At 37.6% G+C, this 18,723-nt stretch overlaps 3 protein-coding genes across 3 annotated transcripts; 1 reads left to right on the forward strand and 2 right to left on the reverse strand.

Annotated features, from left to right (window-relative positions):
• Nucleotides 1-172: 172 nt before the first annotated feature.
• Nucleotides 173-2,427, reverse strand: LOC106398642 (pentatricopeptide repeat-containing protein At1g80150, mitochondrial). Its single transcript, XM_013839167.3, has 2 exons — nt 579-2,427; nt 173-493 (listed from the first exon to the last, which is right to left on the reverse strand). Exon 1 carries the CDS (start codon nt 1,981-1,983, stop codon nt 817-819), a length of 1,167 nt encoding a protein of 388 aa, XP_013694621.2. The 5' UTR covers nt 1,984-2,427; the 3' UTR covers nt 173-493; nt 579-816.
• A 124-nt stretch (nt 2,428-2,551) lies between these two features.
• LOC106412643 (probable polygalacturonase At3g15720) lies at nt 2,552-4,349 on the reverse strand. The gene is made up of 7 exons (XM_013853560.2): nt 4,305-4,349; nt 4,085-4,222; nt 3,834-4,010; nt 3,430-3,637; nt 3,254-3,335; nt 2,931-3,153; nt 2,552-2,854 (listed from the first exon to the last, which is right to left on the reverse strand). The coding sequence occupies exons 1-7, from the start codon at nt 4,347-4,349 to the stop codon at nt 2,627-2,629; spliced, it is 1,101 nt and encodes a 366-aa protein (XP_013709014.1). The 3' UTR covers nt 2,552-2,626.
• Nucleotides 4,350-6,855: 2,506 nt separating this feature from the next.
• On the forward strand, nt 6,856-7,684 carry LOC125581887 (EPIDERMAL PATTERNING FACTOR-like protein 8). The gene is made up of 2 exons (XM_048748071.1): nt 6,856-7,051; nt 7,139-7,684. The coding sequence occupies exons 1-2, from the start codon at nt 6,955-6,957 to the stop codon at nt 7,339-7,341; spliced, it is 300 nt and encodes a 99-aa protein (XP_048604028.1). The 5' UTR covers nt 6,856-6,954; the 3' UTR covers nt 7,342-7,684.
• The last annotated feature ends 11,039 nt before the right edge of the window (nt 7,685-18,723 follow it).

Genomic DNA, 18,723 nt, shown 5'->3' on the forward strand with positions numbered 1-18,723 from the left:
ACCATATCATCATCGTCATGTGTTTTAACTTACCACTGAGATTCATAGTACTATAACGCATCCATATGATGTCATTCAACTTTGGACCCACAACTCCCCAAATTACTCTTATCAATAAACACGTGTCAAGTTTTACAAAGCCCCCGTCCCTGTGAGTTCCACAAATCCGCCGTTACCAAATAAAACATTGTTTGCTTTCTCATTTGTGGTCTCAAAAGTTTTATGTATTTATTTTCATATTACAAAGAATATTGTTTGATCCAACGAAACAAAGATTGTGAATCTTGAATCTTCTAAAGAAAACAAGTATATTCTTCTTTTGTTTATTCCTATACTGCAGCAGGAAAGTCTATGCTGCTGTTGATACGGAACCCCACCTTTTCTTTTGGCCAGAAGATGATTTTTCCACGCGTGTGTGCATCACCAGTCACCTACTCTCCAGCACATGGCAAAAGACTGTTCACAAATTTGCCAATGCCATATTGCTCTCGACCTGAAATCAAAAGAGAACATAACATCTTGTAAACAACTACATCTGTACAAGCAAAACTTTGATACCGAAGACATCAATGACTTACTCAGCATTCATTGGAGTTTTCCAATTTATCCTGAGAGAGAGAGAGAGAGGACATGGAAGAACATAATATTTGAATCTGTCAAGAAGATGTTAGTATGCCTCCTAATAACATCCGTTTTCCAGTTCCAACCACAACTATAGAAAGAGAAACTCAGGGGTAATAAAGAAAGATAATCCTCTGTCCCCGCATAGTCGTAGCAAAATTTGTTCTACTCCATGTAAACAATTACAAAATGGACTTAAGTGGGGAGCAACTGTTTTGAGCTGAACGGGGGAACTCGTTTGTGAACCAACTCCATAATCAACTTTGCTTGATCAAGCTGGCCTTTTTTCACAAGCCCGTCCACCAACACACCAACTGTGTCCAAGTTCGGGTACCACTTCTTTCTCATACAATCCTTACACATGGTATAGCCCAAATCAAACTTTCCCGCCTTACACAAATAGTGTATCATCGTCTGGTAGATCTTCACATTGGGTTTGTAACCTTTACCATGCATCGCTGTATAAACTCTTTCTGCCATTTCAGGGAACCCCGCTACGAAAAACCCTTTGATAACCATGTTATACGTCACGTTGTCCGGTTCCATCTGGAGTTTTGGCATCAGCATCAACAGATCATTTGCATCCCAGGCTCGTCCCCTATTCACTAAAAACTGGATCCTAACATTAAAGGTGGTGAGATTAGGCTTACACCCCTTGAGCACCATATGGTTCCACAGTCCATTCCCAATCACATACCTATCATGCTTGTAAAACGCCGATATAAGTGTGGTAAAAGTAACTACGTCTGGTTTCAAGCCAGACTTCTCCATTTCCTTCATTACCAGAGACGCCTTGTCAAGAAACCCCATGTCACAGACGGATTTAATGGCAATGTTAAACGAAAAGGCATCCATTACAACCCCATACTTGGACGGAGCATGGAGAAGGAAGTCCTGGATGGTGTGGAGATCAGGTTTCAGAGTTAAGACTTTGAGCGCGGCGTTGAAGGATTTAACAGTCCTCTTGCAGCCGTACGAGTCCATATTGTAGAAAGTATCGAGAGCGTGCTTGGTCATCCCAGCCTTGCCGTATAGCATAATAATCCTAACAATGAAGCCCTCGCGCCGACCTTGTGGAAGCGTCTTCTGATGCTCAAGCAGATCCTCTATGAAATCAAACCGGCGTGCCCCTGCTAATCTAGAAACCGTGTCTTGGAAAGCAAAACGATTCTCAATGACCAAGTGGTTAGTGGCGTTGGATTTAAAGAGGTTGAATAGCTTCTCGGGGTCTCGCTCAGATTTAAGCTTGAAAAGGGCAGGCTCCTCCTCCTGATTGGATTCAGCTGGAACGTGTAAGGTCGAAGCAAATACACCAGTGGCTAGAGAAGGGCAGAATCTGCGAATGGGACGCAGAGATAGCATGATCCCTCGAGGCTAAACATGCCCGTATGCTGAACTCGATAGCATGTAGGTTACTAGTTCCACCCCCCAAAGCTCAAGTCTTTTCTGGCGATTTGTAAGATCTACAAACCAATCATTCGCTCAAGCAAAATACAAACTGAGATGAATCCAAATCTATAGTACCAGATTCCAAGAGAAACTCGAGAGAGACAAGATTTAATCAAACCCTCATGACATCTCAATCGAAAAGACCTAAAACCCCAATGCGATTCAACAATACCCCATCTCCGAGTAATAACACAGGAAACTTCAACCTAGCTCAGCTCGATATGATGCTACGCGGGGATGTGACCGGGAAAAGGAGAGAGCTTTCGATCTGAGGATCCCTGAGAATGGAGGCTAACGACGGTGGAACTGATTGGAGACGAACGGAGGTTTAAGGTTTTTCGTTTTGGGTTTTGAGAAATGAAAAAAAAAAAGAAACAAAGTTCAGTGACTCTTTGGGCTCAAACAGCTTCTTGGGCTAACATTATTATGTAGGCCCTTTTAACTTAAATTCTTGTTTATTTCCAGTATCGCCCCTAATTTCATCGTATTCCTCCAATTTGTACCTCAACTTTCAGTTTTATACAATTTTTTTTTTAAAAATGAGTCAATTGGTGGTTCACTGGATACAGGAGGAAGGTCGAATGGTGCCTTGAGTTGCGCCTTGAACAAAGCTGCAGAGAGAGGAGACAGAACCAATGCCACTGGCTGGAGACAAGTCAATGTCTCTCATGAAAACGTTGGAACATGCATTCTTCCCTGAACACTCGAGCTTCATTGCCACCTCTGTCCTCGACGTTCCACTCATCTTCATATATTTCACTTTCTCTATGTGAACTGCCTTTTCCTGATCGTATAAAACAGAAATTAACTTAATTTTTTTTCATTTAAATCTTTCAAAAATTTTAGGAGAAGATACTCACAGTCTGAACGCAATTAGGAGCACAACCATAGAACTGATCAATGACGATGGGGTTTTGAACGTTGGAGAAACGAATGTCAAAGAATTCTATTCCACGGACGTACCCAGTTCCTCCAGGCCAGGTCTTGATTCGGGCTCCGTTAGTCGTTCCTGTGAAGTTAACGTGCGCCACACGTATGTCTTCCACTTCTACCTCTGTTCCTCCTCTACCTAAACTCCCAACGCTGTTTCACATTTCTTAATCTTATTAGCTTCTTCTTCTTAATTTGTCTATATATTTTAATTTAATTTAATTGCGAGGTTGATCAGGGAGATTTTAATCACCTCACACCATGACCAGGTCCACAGTTGACAAAGGTAACACTCAAATTATGCACTTGATCTCCTATCGACACACAATCATCACCTATATATGTTAACGATATCACACAAATAACTAGCAAGTTAGCATTTTAAATCTTTGCTTTGGTTTGTCAATGATTATAACTAAATAAATTTACCAGTGGCGAAGTCGGAATGAGTAATAGAAACGTCAGATGAAGATGTGATGTGGACACCGTCGGTGTTAGGACTAATCTCCGGAGATTTTATTTTGACGTCTTTGATATGCACATTTTGGCTTCCCATCACAAGAATATGTGATTGTGCACTATTTCTAAATCTCAAACTCTTCAATATTACATTTCTGCAATTGCTGAATGTCATCATCTACAGGGACGAAAAAATTATATAATTCACACATCCCTCCGTGCTCTTTTTTTTTTTCAGTTTGTCTCCGTAAGACAGAAAAAAAAACTTACCGTTGGTGCAAGCCAGATGCAATTCTGTAAATATATATTTACATAGAGATGATTAGTTATAAGCTAAGAAAAAAAAAGTTGAAAATATGGAATAAACAAATTACAGGTCCGGGATGGTCTCTACAATGAATGTCCCACCATCCTTTGCCTTGGCCGTCCAACAAGCCACGTCCAGATAGTACAAGTCCCTCCACTCGATCGAATATGAGCCATGGTATTATCCCGTTCTCTCCTTTTTGCCACTTGTTTGGATCACTCTGCGCTTTCATCTCTCCATCTATCTATATTACATATAAACTTAATTGGAGGCAATACTTTAGTTACTGTAAAAGTGATCCATGTAGGGGGGGTTTACCGTGAAAATCAGAGGTTTGAGTTTGCAAGGACCCGTGAAGTGGAGAGAGCTAAGCAGGAACACCTTCCCTGCCGGTACATATACACTTCCAATTTTGGAGCTTCCGTTACAAGCACTGTCCCACGCCTTTTGTAACGCCTTTTTTTGTCAAAATATGTTTAGTGTAAGCTAAACTTTGTAACTTAAGCTTACTTTAATATACATTACACAAATAACTTACAGATGTATCATCTGAAATTCCATCCCCGACAGCTCCATATTTCATCACCGATTCACCATAGCTTAACCAGGGAAGTCCTAAAACTGCAACGAATACGATCAAAAAAAGATCCTGCCAGAAAAAATAAGAAATCAAAATGAGTATTGGCTTTTGAAATCAGGTTTAATGTTTAATTGAGAGAGAGAGTCAAAAGAGTCTTTACCATTTTGACAAGAAATGAAACTAATCAGAGTTGAGAATTTGAATCATTTCAGATTGTCTTAAAGCATATATAAGCCGAGAGCATAAGATATTGATTCAGGCCTCACATTGATAACATAACAGCATGGTGTGTAAATGCATGCACTCTGTTCGGTTTTTAAGAAAAATATATATATACGAGCATCAAAGGATTCTCTGTATGTATTTAATTTGTAGTAATAGAGGATCATTTTGCAAAATTGAGTGATTTTGATATCAGCCCCGAAAAGAACTTGAGTGATTTTCTAGTTGACCCAACCAAAATTGTAAGTTTGCATTTTTTTTTGGTTATTTTGCAATTAATATTACAAATTAGACAAGTTTTTTAAATTAAGAATTTATAGGTGAATTAATATGTGAATATTGATTTTCTAGTTGATCAAAACAAAAGATCAATATTCACTTGCTATATATGCTCTCTGTATTGTCACATATACAAGGTTTCAATATTCATGATTCAAAAAACCTTTACCAACATTTTACATTGCTTTTGTTTGATTCAATCCAAGAACAAATGCAGTCAATTCAACATAATCTCCTCCAGGGAAATGGGAAACAGGTAGTCTAACAATTTTTGAGATAGAATAATCTCCCCTCAAAGAACTCGGCCAAAATGTTGAATTAAGTCTCAGTAGGAAGTTTCAATCTCATGAGCCGCTTGCTCCTGTATTTGTATGTGCTCTCTATAAGTCTCTGCACCATTAATGCCTCTTAACTACTCAATTCTGAAGCACTCCAACAAACAATACAATATTTTGGTCTAACCTTCCAGACGATTTCATCAAGACATAAACACAAATGAACTTCATCAAAGTAGACTATTGACATCTACAAGCTCCGGCTTTGCATCTTCAGTTTTTCTCATACATCTTTGACATCAGTGGTGATGATAAAGATGGCTTCTGCCACATGATGAGATTCGACGGCCATAAAAGATCAATAATTCAAAATAAAGAATCCGTCAAATTTAAAATAAGTCTGAAGAAAGATAAGAGTCAAGTAAACTTCAAAGCAAGTTCATCAGATCAAGACAGTCCCTAATCCCTATGGAAAGAATCATATTTTCCTTTGGGATGCTTCTTCCTTCTCTACGATTATCTTCTTTGCATTAACCCTTACCGCTAGAAAGACAATCAGCAGAATGTCACGTGGAAATTTCTTTTTGCTGTTACCAGACTGTAATTAAGAGATCACAACAAGTTTTTGTTGTTTGCATTGGGATTCTAGACTTGAAAATCAAGTTAGCATTAAGTCAACAGCAACGTTTTTCCATAAGTAGTAGTAGTAGAATAAACGTAAAGAGGCTTTCGGTTTTGTCCGACATAGACATACTTTAGCTATCTTCGATTAGTCGTCCTTTGGACCTATTGGTATCCTTCGACAGGTCTCTTGTCTCCTCCCCCACCCCCCACATACATCATCGTTCGAGATGACCCCATCCTATTAACCAACTCCCATCTTGTTTCATTTTTTGGTATCTTCGGTTTTTATTTTAACTAAACTTTTTTTTTTTTTTTTGAAAATTTATTTTAACTAAACTTCACAATGAACATAACTAAACGTTTACCGGTTAATTAATATGGCTAATTCCTGTTCCAGTTGAGAGAGCTTACTGGCTAATTAACATAACTAAACGTTTCATTAATTTGACTTGTGTGTTTCACCGGCTACACACAAAAAGTAATACTACTACATAATAATTCAGATCTGAAACACATATACTTATATTGTATATAACTAAACACATATAACTTGATCATGAGCGCCTGCTCACGGAGTCGGCTTAACATTGTTATGGGCCTTAGGGCAAATTTTTTTTTTATCCTCTAAAATTTATATTCAGATAATGTTTAAAATATTTTTAAAATTTAATCAGTAATATTTTGTATATTTTATGATGAAAATAAAACTATATGCATATCAAATATTTTTGGGCTCTTTTCAATTTTATTTATTATATTTATAATTTTTTTAATATAAAAATATAGGCTTTTTTAAAAAATTGGACCCCTTAACTATTAATATACGGGGGACACATGCTTGGGCCCGGGGCGGTCGCACCGCTTTTTCCCCTCCTCAGCCGGCCCTGCCTGCTCAATTAATCCGATGCTTTTTCATTAAGAAAATTAACTAATGTTTACCCTTTTAATTTCACGTTTACGATCGACATGCAATCAATATATAGCCGAACTGGCCAGCGGGAAGAGGGGACAGGCTCTTTTCCCATGCAACTTTATCTATGCACATTCACCTATATATATATATATATATATATATATATATATAAGTAGTATATACTTAATTATGCACCAACCCATACGTTGCTACTTAGTATATATATCTATGTACCAAAGCATGTTTATATGCTCTCTATAACACATGCATTGTGTGTTTGAGGAATATTGAAGAAATGGTCACGTCGCTAAAATATAAACGACGTGGTTTTAGAGCTGCATTTTTCATTGTTAACATCTTCTCTTCACTCCTATATCCACACTGCATGTCTGGTATGTACATATCCATCTCCCTTATAGAATTTTCCCTTTATTAAAAAAAAAAAACTCATATATGAAGTTATCTCTGATTTATAGCAGGCGCTCATGATCAACAACTAAAGAGGAAGGAATCGGTTATTGGTTCAGAGCCTCCCGCGTGTGGAAACAAGTGCCTGAATTGCAAGCCTTGCCTTCCTTATCTATTTGACATTCATGGTGCTCATGATGATGATCGTGAACCATACTATCCGGTAAAGTGGATGTGTAGATGCCAGGAAAAGATATTTGGACCTCAAGAATAGTATCTATACATGCATTATGTATGTAGTAATTGTGTTGATTGTCATGGATGTTCATGAATCCTGATGATCCCATCAATGATGGTTCATCGTTATCTTTCGAGATTAAACAATCTTATAATATGTAAACATGTCCTCGTCTCGAATTTTGCATGTGTGTTCTTTAGATACACATCGGTAGAACCAAGTTTTTTAAAATTGAAAAATTAATATTTTTATTTAGTGAAAACAATTGTCCGACGAAAATAGACATATTGGTGCGGAGTTTCTAAAATGTCAAAAAATTGTATCTTTATAGCACCTTTACTAGATTAATACCCGCGCCTTGCGCAAAATAAACATTATATATAAAAATTATTTTATGTATTATATGTTTTTACATATTATGAAATAATAAATATATATTTATGAAATAATAAATATATATTGAATAATTAAAAGTCAGTAACTATTACATATATAATTAAATTGATGCGAACGTATAAATCAATTTTATTAATCCAAACAATTTTTTAAAAAATTTGATAGGATATGTAATTAAATTTAAATGATATTAACATACATAGTATATTTTTAATATTAATGTCTATTAAATGATGCTTTCTACTCATATGTTTTTTGATCATGTGTATCTTTAATAACAAAAACTTTAAATTACTGATAACAAAATTTTCATTGTGGGATTAATAATTTTAGTAATTTATAATTTAAAAAAATTTATCAATGTTAGTTCAAAACTTTTATCAAAAAAAATTATTCAAAGTAAATTTTGAAATTAAAATATTTATTTATTTATTCAATATGGTTTATAGTTTAATTTAGAATGATATATACATATATATTTTAAATCTTAATGATTAATTAAATTAGACTTTTATTTATATGATTTTGTAATCATTTGTATTTTGTCGTAACAAAAATTTTAAACCATGGATCACAAAATTTGAATGTGAGACTTTTAACAGTTTTAGTAATTTATAGTCATTTTTTAAAATTCAAAATATAACATATACAGAAAAATCTAAATTTTTATAATATGGTTATTGTGATTTTTCTTTAAATTATTTTAATAGTTTAAAATTAAAAAAATTTGATAGAAAATACATTATTTTTTTTATCAGATCTTTATTATTCAAAATCATTAATTGTCATATATACTTTAGCCACATTAGGCAATTCCGTAATCTTTATTTAAGAAAATAATAAATAACATTAATAATGAATTTATGGTTAGTTTAATAAAAACCTTATTATATAATTAGATGAACCAACATATTTCTCTAATAATTCTAAGAATCATCCAAGTGATGACACGTGGTTACAAAAAGAAGTTGTAATGTTTCACGAATAATATATAGGGGATCGGTGAGGTATGTTTTTTTTTCATCTGAATTTGATTTATAAAACTGGGAAATATACAAGGGTGGAATCTAAACCGGCGGAAACACCTTAAAATCTCCGGAAACTTAGCCCACAAAAGGGAAGCTAGAACCCAAACAACGGGCAACACATAACAACTACAATGATCACTAACAACTACAATGATCACTAGATAAAACTACACTCCTACATCTAAACCCATAAACAATCCTAGACAAGGAGAAAGAAGAAAGTCGTCTAATCATTGAAACAGCCGGAACTCTTGCCGAAACCCACACAAGCACAAGAGAGAGTAAACGATGCAGTGACCAATACAACGAAACCAAACTCAACATACCAGAACCTCCAGTTCACGTGTTGTAGGCACAGGGGGGGGGGGGGTAACCCACGAATTGATAAAAATGGTGGAACCAAGGTTTAAACCTGAAAACAAAGAGAACCGATTTTATGAGTTTAGAGTTTTTATGATGCAAACAGAAACAAATATGAAAACGAATGAAATGATGATGATGATGATAATAAAAAAAGATAAATAAACAAAGGATAGGATGGAATCAAGCTGCTGGATGTGTATCACTCTCAGCTTGATTAGATGATGAACTGAAGTGGATTTGCGGAGGAAGGTTTGATTGAATCTCTCAATCTGATGGAATGATGGATCGAAGTGATTGACTCTCTCAATCTGTGTACTGAGCTTGTTTGATTTGCACAAACAAACTAGACTCACGAAATCAATAAGACAGCAAAGAATCTCTCTTTGAATCCTAAAGACCGTTATTTTATACAAAGAACAACTTTGATAAAACTGAATAAACTTTCTATTAACTTGGTGATTAAGGGTGCTCTTTACAATGGACGTTTAGGAGCTTATATAAGGCTCAGAGACAAAGGTCCTAAAGTTCTAAAACAAATAGAAAAGGAAACAAATCAAACAAAGTAACAAAATCGAAAAACTAGCCGTTGAAGCCTTTTATGGGATTTTGGCTCCAAGTGAGAAACTTGATTCTTCTTGAACCTGGACGGTTTTAATGGATAAGAGAGCTTCCTTGGGACCTTCCTGGGTGCTTGATAGGTTCTGATTTCGTGCCTGATTTGAAGAGAAAAGAGCTGTTGGACATTAATGTCGGTTTGCTCCAAATAAGGCATGTTTGAGCAAATGAGGATCCTCCTGATCCAATGGTTGCTGGTGCATGGTATGAACTTGCTCTGAGAATTAGTGATTTATGAGATGGTTTATGTGATAAGTTCAAAGAGATTAAGGAGTTTGAGTAAAAATAAGAAAGAGAGAGAGAGAGTATTGCAAATGAGAGAATATGAAGAAGGAATCTCTTATTCCATTGCTTGATTTGTTTATGGGAACATCCCATATATAAAGAGGTTACAAGTACATGAGATATAATAAACTAGACAAATAATAAACAAGGGGAGAAGAGGACAAGTCTGATCTTGTGCAGGCTGGTCCCGGACAGTGACATGTCCTAAACATCTCCATTGACTTGGGAACCTTAACCAACCCATGTGAGCTGATCCTTCATGTGACATCTTCACACTCCAACGGCTCTCTCTCTTGTTTGTCCCACACAGCACAAGACATCTCCTTCTGATTATTGTAATTCAGTTTCCTTATCTTTGTCTTGTACTTCACCTAGGGGACAGACTTGGAACACAAGGCAACACAGCTCATGCTTCATTTGAACTCGCCTAATTCCCTCTTGTTTCTTATTGCTTCATTTCCATATCTTATTGCTTCATCTTCATACACTCTAGATCTTTATTGCTTCATCTTCACACTCCCCCTCAAGCTTGACCATAGGGACTGGTCAAGCTTGGAAACCATGAAGCATTCCCTCATTAAAACCTTTAGCTTGGAAAAACCTCATGGGATAAAAACCAAGCTAAGAAAAAAGAGTAGAACACTTCATGGCTAAGAGGATCAGTGTGATGAAAGATCTACGAGTCCTAACTTGGAATGTATGAACTCGCAAACCTTGGTGCTTGCAGCCTTAGTGAAGATGTCAGCTAGTTGATCCTCACTCCTTGTGTAGCAAGGTAAGATGATCCTTTGTTCCACTGCTTGCCTAACTTTATGACAGTCCACCTCAATGTGTTTAGTTTTCTCATGGAACACATTGTTGGAAGCTATGTGTATTGCAGCTTGATTATCACAATGCATGGTGATTGGAGTTGATGTCTCTATACCCAAGTCTTGAAGTAGGTTCCTGATCCAGATCAACTCATTAGTGAGCTTCCTCATTGCCCTATATTCAGCTTCAGCACTTGAGCATGACACTATCTTTTGTTTCTTGCTCTTCCAAGTAACAAGATTGCCTCCAATGAATGTACAATAGCCTGTGGTGGATCTCCTATCCACTCTGTCCCCTGTCCAATCAGCATCACAATACCCAACTATCTCTGTGCTTTTGTTGCATCCCATCCATACTCCTTGCCCTGGCGCCTCTCTTAGGTATCTTAGGATTCTCTCAACCATGTTCCAATGGTGTATCTTGGGAGCTTGCATATGCTGGCTTACTTGGTTGACTGCAAAGCATACATCAAGCCTGGTGATGGTGAGGTATATCAACTTTCCCACCATTCTCCTATAGTGTTGCACATCAGCATAGGGCTAGTCTTCAATCTCCCCCTCACGAAGCACCTTATACCCATCTTCTAGTGGAGTCTTGGCTGCTCTTCCTCCTAGATCACCTGCCTCATTCAGAAGATCAAGTGTGTACTTTCTTTGGGCTAAGAATAGCCCATCCTTGGATCGGCACATCTCAATTCCTAGAAAATACTTTAACTCTCCCAAGTCTTTGATATCAAAAGATGATTTAAGGAAAGCTTTAGTTAAGAGTATACCTTCTTTGTCACTCCCGGTGATGATGATATCATCAACATATACTAAGATCACAACAATCCCTTGCTTTCTGGTGAGTGTAAAGAGAGTATGATCTGCCTCAGATTTCACAAAGCCCCTTCCATTGAGTGTGGTGCTGAGCTTGTGGTACCATGCTCTAGGTGATTGTTTCAATCCATAGATAGCCTTCTTGAGTCTAAGAACATTTCCAGGTTTCACTAGGTGTTCTAGGCCAGGAGGTGGCCTCATGTAGACCTCATCTTCTAGTTCTCCTTGTAGGAAAGCATTCTTCACATCCATTTGCCATAGATCCCACTCTAGGTTGACAGCCAAGGATAGGATTATCCTTATGGTGTGAAGTTTAGCCACTGGTGCAAAGGTATCTAGATAATCCTCTCCATATGTTTGAGTGAAGCCTCTTGCTACTAGCCTTGTCTTGCGCCTCTCTACTGTCCCATCAGCATTGTACTTGATGGTGAAGATCCAGCGGCTTGTTACAGCTCTCTTGCCTTTAGGTAGTTCAGCTTCATACCATGTATCATTGATGATCATGGCATTAGTCTCACTGCCCACTGATTCTTTCCATTCCTCATGCTCCATAGCTTCTTCATAAGACCTTGGAATGTATTCCTGATCCAACTCTCCAATAAACACCACATGTTCTTGGGGATAATGAGCTAGAGAGCACACTCCTTGTATGGGATGAGCCACAGCTTGAGCATTGAAGTAGACCCTATTGTTCTTCCAATTTAGATCAACCGGCTTTCTGATCCTAGAACTTCTTCTTGGAGCCTCAATTGCAGCTTGATCAATTGCAGCTTGATCAATATTAGGCTGAGGCTGACTTGCAATCACTACTGGCTCCTCTTGAGTCACGTGATGATCCTGCTCCTCTTGTGTATGATGCTCAGCTTGATCATGACTTGTTGAATCCTCTTGATAGTGTTCAGCTTGATTGTCCCCCTCAGGATCAAGGTGAGGAATCTCAATCACATCAGTATCAACCTCAGTAGATGGCGTGGATTGATTGGCCTCAGGTGTAGTGGCTCATTGATCTTGGTGTATACTGATTCCAAGTCTTTCCATTACTCTCCTTAGGTTGTTAGCTCTATCCGAGGCTGAGTGGGACAGGTTCTCTACCTCTTCCCAACTCTTTCCATCATAGTAGCCTCTAGATTCCACAAATTTCACATCTCTTGAGATTAAGACCCTCCTGGTCTCTGGTACATAACATTTATAGCCCTTCTGGTGGGGAGAGTATCCAATAAAGATTGCCTTTATGCTCTTAGCTGACAACTTATCTCTTTGTTCTCCTGGTATCAAAACAAAACAAAGACACCCAAACACACGCATATGATCTATAGATGATTTGTTTTTGTTAAGTACCTCATAAGGAGATTGATCTTGAAGGACTTTTGTGGGGATCCTATTGATTAGATAGCATGCTGTTAGGACTGCATCTCTCCAAAAACGTTTGGGCACACTTGTGTGGAACATCATACTCCTTGCCGCCTCCATGAGATGTCTATTCTTTCTCTCTGCTACACCATTTTGTTGTGGAGTATATGGGCAGCTAGTTTGGTGGATCATCCCATGTTTGGCTAAGTGTTGTTTGAAGGTATTGCTTGTGTATTCTCCTCCATTATCTGATCTCAAAATCTTAATCTTGGCATTAAAGTGATTAGATACATGGTTTTGAAAATTTATGAAAGCTTCTAAGACCCTATCTTTAGATTGTAATAATGTGATCCATGTATACTTTGATTTCTCATCTATAAAGGTCACAAAATACTTATGATGTTCTCTAGATATGCATGGAGCTGTCCATACATCAGAGTTGATTAAGTCAAAGCAATTTTCATAAATAGTACTTGATCTAGGGAACACACTCTTGCAATGTTTGCCTAGGATACAAGCCTCACAATCACTTTTAAAGGAAATACTAGGAAGCATGATGTTCAAAGCACGAGAATGGGGATGTCCTAATCTAGCATGCCATAATACATCTTTAGGTAAAGTAGAAATGGAATTTAGAGCATAAGATAAATCGGCTGAGAGCTTAGTGTCTTCAAGTAAGTACAAGTCTCCCTTGGTTACACCTTTGCCAAGCAACCTACTAGTTTCAATATCCTGAAAGTAGACATCATTTGGAGTGAAAGTAACACTACAATTCAAGTCATTAGTAGCTCTTTTAACTGATAACAAGTTAGAGGTAAAACTAGGCATGTAGAAAGCTTTAGAATCTTTATCAAATAGCCTAAGATCACCTACACCTTTGATTGGTACTTTCTCTCCATTAGCTATCATAACATTTCCTAGGGCAGGAACAATATTTTTAATTAAGCTAAGATCACTAATCATGTGATGACTTGCCCCTGAATCTATAACCAATGGTTTTGTAATTTTAGGTTCAGTTAAAGCATTCAGCAAGATACCACAAGTGGAGGCATGTAAAGAGGTACCAAGTTTGTTACCAGAGTTGTCTTTGAGGAGTTTGATGAGAGCCTCAATGTCAGAGTGCCTGATGACTTCATCTTGATTGTTCCTCAAGGTCAGTTTGCCACTAGACGCCATTGCTTTGCCTTCACCACCTGCTGGAGCTTGGCGCATGCTTGCTTGAGTAGATGGCTCTCCCATGTCACCAGAGAAGTTGGCTCTTGTATCATTGTAGTTGGCTCTGAACTTCTGTGGCTTGAGGTGAGGATGGAGGATCCATCACTTGTCCTTTCCATGGCCTCTCTTCTTGCAATGATCGCATATCCACACCTTCTTGTCTTCAGTCTTGTAGGTACCTTTATTTGCAACTCCTTCAGCTTTGTTTGCAAGTACCAAGTCTCGCTTGCCTCCAAAGAGCCCCACTGATCCTTGTTCTTTTTGAATCCGAGCACACACTTCTTCAAGGGATGGGAGTTCCTTGTCTCTTAGAATATGCTTGATGAGGTCATTGTATCCAGGATTGAGAGTAGAGAGAAGAGCAAACACCTTGTCTTGTTCTCTCCTTTCATTCAACACATCTGGATCAATGGTTGCTGGCCTTAGCATCTCTAGCTCAGCCCACAGGGATCTAAACTTCCCAAAGTGTTTATCAAATTCATTGTCCTCTTGACTTAGAGTATTGATAGCCCTCTTGACCTCAAACACCCTACTGATGTTGGACTGGTTTCCATAGACCTTCTTGAGTGTATCCCATATGTCTTTGGAGGTTTCACAATAGCCATAAGCTTCCTGGAGTGGAGCATCAAGACTGAACTGAAGAATAGACAGCACCATGAGGTCCTCTTGATTCTTCTTCTTGTCGCCAGCTTCACTCACCACCACTTCTCTACCATCCTCTCCTAAGGTTGTTTTCTTTGGGTTCTTGCCTTCTTCAACAATATCCCAGTAGCCTCTGCCACCAAGAGCTGTCTTAGCAAGTCTTGCCCCACAACAGGTAGTTAGCTCCCTTAAGGGTAGCTGGAATCACAAAATTTTTTGAATTTTCTCCAGAATCCATCAAGAACAACTCAAGAACAGTTCAAGAATGGTGAGAGAAACTAGAAAATATTTTTGTAAGAAATAATCAGAGTAAAGGTTTGCGGAAGTAATAGGTTTCAAGAGCTTAATTGCTCTGATATCATGTGAGAATTAGTGATTTATGAGATGGTTTATGTGATAAGTTCAAAGAGATTAAGGAGTTTGAGTAAAAATAAGAAAGAGAGAGAGAGTATTGCAAATGAGAGAATATGAAGAAGGAATCTCTTATTCCATTGCTTGATTTGTTTATGGGAACATCCCATATATAAAGAGGTTACAAGTACATGAGATATAATAAACTAGACAAATAATAAACAAGGGGAGAGGAGGACAAGTCTGATCTTGTGCAGGCTGGTCCCGGACAGTGACATGTCCTAAACATCTCCATTGACTTGGGAACCTTAACCAACCCATGTGAGCTGATCCTTCATGTGACATCTTCACACTCCAACGGCTCTCTCTCTTGTTTGTCCCACACAGCACAAGACATCTCCTTCTGATTATTGTAATTCAGTTTCCTTATCTTTGTCTTGTACTTCACCTAGGGGACAGACTTGGAACACAAGGCAACACAGCTCATGCTTCATTTGAACTCGCCTAATTCCCTCTTGTTTCTTATTGCTTCATTTCCATATCTTATTGCTTCATCTTCATACACTCTAGATCTTTATTGCTTCATCTTCACACTTGCAGAACTCCTCCTGGACTCCTAGAATATCTCCTGATTGGTTGAAATGATCTCCTGGTCGCCAATGTCTGGTTTGAAGCTGATTGAACCGGTTAGCTTCCAATTGAGGCAAGTGTAGAACTGGATTGACCGGTTTTGGAGATTGGATCATAACTTCATAATTCTGTGACCATTTCTCCTGATCTTGGGCTTTCTGGAAAGATGATAACCTCCTATTGACTCCTATGATGGGCTTTGCTTCAGGCCGCTCCTTACTTGAGCTTAAATCTCCTTCTAAAGTCGGGTATTCGCAGATGGACGGGCTGTAAAACCTCTGACTTGTAAAATTCATAACTTCTTTCTCCATGAATATTTTGGACTGATTCCAAATGGGTTGGACTCTTTCTTGAGTGTAGAGTCCATTAAAATTTGTCTCGTGACTTAAAACCTCCTGGTTTGTAAGATACGGCATTTTTAGTGCACATGTGTTCTGCTTGGCGCCTTGACTGGTTGAGTAGGGCTTTGGGTTGACCTCCGGTTCAGTTGCTGATCTGATGACCACATCATCCCCTCCCTCTTGACAAGGTTTCGACCTTGAAACTATATAATCTGCACCAAGATAGAGCAAGTCAGCTTTCATTCTCTTTTGAGATTCTAAAGCCTTACGTTGGTATTGTTTTGGTTTTGCTTCTTTAAACAATATGGACTGCATTGTCTCTTGAACAATCTTCTGGTCCATCACAAGAGTCACGCCTGGTGGTTCTTCTTCTTTAAATTCTTGCTCCTTAAGTCCTGTTACAACACCCTTTGACAAAGACAAGTGCATTATACAAGAATTTGGAACCAATAAATCATATTGAATAAAACTATCACTTTTCAAAGATAAATCTGTTTTCTTTTCTAGTGATGTCTCTATCAATACTTGTTTACTTGGACAAACTACAGCAAAGTGTCCTCTTTTATGACATCTATAACATGTCTGATCTTTTAAATTTTTAGAGTTAGAAGACTTACATTGGCTTGTTGTCTCTTCTTTCTTTGGGCTTGGAATCTCTTTATTCCTTAAGTCATGGACAGCTTTTGATTCCAACAAGGATGTTGAGTTCGTATCTTTCTGGACCTCAGGACCTGTCTTAACATTCTTGGACAAAGACAAGTGACTCATACCAGTGGGAGATGATTTATAAACAAATTTATCAAGTATAGGACTTACCTTGGCCTTTCCTTGAAGAATTGGTTTGTCTGATTTTTCTTTGTGTCTAGCCAATGTGTCTGGGCTGAAAAGGTTCTTCTCCATGGACTTTGCGACCTCATAAGGTTGGTATTGATCATAGAAAACCGTGGACTTCTTGTCTGGCCGAATCTGGTCTTGATGGAACAAGCTTCTATGGTCTTCTTTTGGTACTCTTCTCTTTGCCTCTTTATACCCATGGCTTGAAAACCTTCTTGGGTATCTTTCTCTGACTTCTGGTGAGGGACGTGATGACATATATTTCCTGATCATGACATCTTTAAGATCTTCCCAGTTGGTGACAACCTCTTCTGGACTTTTACCATGTGTCTTATCTACTCTTTTCCACCATGAGTAAGCTTTTCCAGAAAGTTGCTTGATGGCATGAGCTAGCCTCTCCTTCTTTGGCACGCCATAGTATGTAAACCAATCATCCATGGTTCTTTCCCATGTTAGATACTCACTTGACCAACTACTTCCTGAAAAAGAATAAATATTAACATCATCAGCAGAGTTATAATCATGATAAGAATTATTTGAGTATTCATGAGTATAAGAAGTTTGGTGTTTGGTGATCCATGAAGGATCTGGTGGCTTGGACTCAACATAGCCAGCATCTAGTGCATCTCCAAATCTTCTTTCTCCTTGGTGTGGTCGTTGGCCTTGTGCCTTGTTTCTTTTCTCCAGCTGAGAAATCTGATCTTGTACACCCTTCATAGCAGCCAACAGTTGTTTTTGAGAGGCCAATAAGGCTTGGCTTTGTGCTAATTGTTCCATTTCTTCCTGCAAGAAATAACAAAGATCAAGTGAAGAATAGAGAATTTATGGTTGGATCAGAATAAGAACCAAAATGCAAGCTAATTAAAACTAAATCGAGAAAATAAGCAATGTTGAACCGAAATGAAATAAATTATGCAAAATGAATTTTCTTTTGGTTTTCTTAATGCAAATCTCGAAATGAAACAATAATAAATGACAATTAACACAAATGAAAAGAAAATATGGAAAGCAAACTAATGCTGAATTTGTTATGAATTTTTTTGGGATGAAATGCAACAATTAAATATGCAAATGATATAAACTAAAGCTTAAAAATATTTTCTTTTTTCTTTTCTGATGCAATCACGAAATGGACAAGTAGAAATGGTATGAAACAATAACTAGGATGATTTCTTTTGGCTTTTGAATTTATGAATGCAAATGAAAAGGAATCAAATTCAAAACAGAAATTTTTATGGGATTTTCTTTTATGGAAACTAATGAATGCAAACACTTTCTTTTGGGATTTTCGATTTTTAAATGAATCAAACAAAACTTTTTCTTTTTTTTTTCGTGGCTTTAAAGTATGATGAACAGCAAGAACAAAAATATGCAGAAACAAAACTTGAAACAAAAAGAAACAGTTTTTATGGACTTTCGGTTTATGAATGGAAAAACAAATGCAAGCAAGTATGAGATGCAAGGATAGATATCACCTGAGTCAGGAGCTTAAGCTCTGATACCAAAATGTTGTAGGCACAGGGGGGGGGGGGGGGGGGGCATGGGGTAACCCACGAATTGATAAAAATGGTGGAACCAAGGTTTAAACCTGAAAACAAAGAGAACCGATTTTTATGAGTTTAGAGTTTTTATGATGCAAACAGAAACAAATATGAAAAAGAATGAAATGATGATGATGATGATAATAAAACAAGATAAATAAACAAAGGATAGGATGGAATCAAGCTGCTGGATGTGTAT

The sequence above is a fragment of the Brassica napus genome, chromosome C2, assembly GCF_020379485.1.
Source record: "Brassica napus cultivar Da-Ae chromosome C2, Da-Ae, whole genome shotgun sequence".
Taxonomy (NCBI): domain Eukaryota; kingdom Viridiplantae; phylum Streptophyta; class Magnoliopsida; order Brassicales; family Brassicaceae; genus Brassica; species Brassica napus.

Bases quoted from the DNA above. Each gene is read 5' to 3' on its own strand.
- LOC106398642 (XM_013839167.3), bottom strand. From the start codon at position 1,983: ATGCTATCTCTGCGTCCCATTCGCAGATTCTGCCCTTCTCTAGCCACT.
- LOC106412643 (XM_013853560.2), bottom strand. From the start codon at position 4,349: ATGAAATATGGAGCTGTCGGGGATGGAATTTCAGATGATACATCT. The intron at 3,638-3,833 runs GTAATTTGTTTA...TCGTCCCTGTAG, and splicing joins GTAGAGACCATCCCGGACCT to ATGATGACATTCAGCAATTG. The intron at 3,336-3,429 runs GTAAATTTATTT...TAACATATATAG, and splicing joins TCATTCCGACTTCGCCACTG to GTGATGATTGTGTGTCGATA.
- LOC125581887 (XM_048748071.1), top strand. From the start codon at position 6,955: ATGGTCACGTCGCTAAAATATAAACGACGTGGTTTTAGAGCTGCATTT. The intron at 7,052-7,138 runs GTATGTACATAT...GATTTATAGCAG, and splicing joins ATATCCACACTGCATGTCTG to GCGCTCATGATCAACAACTA.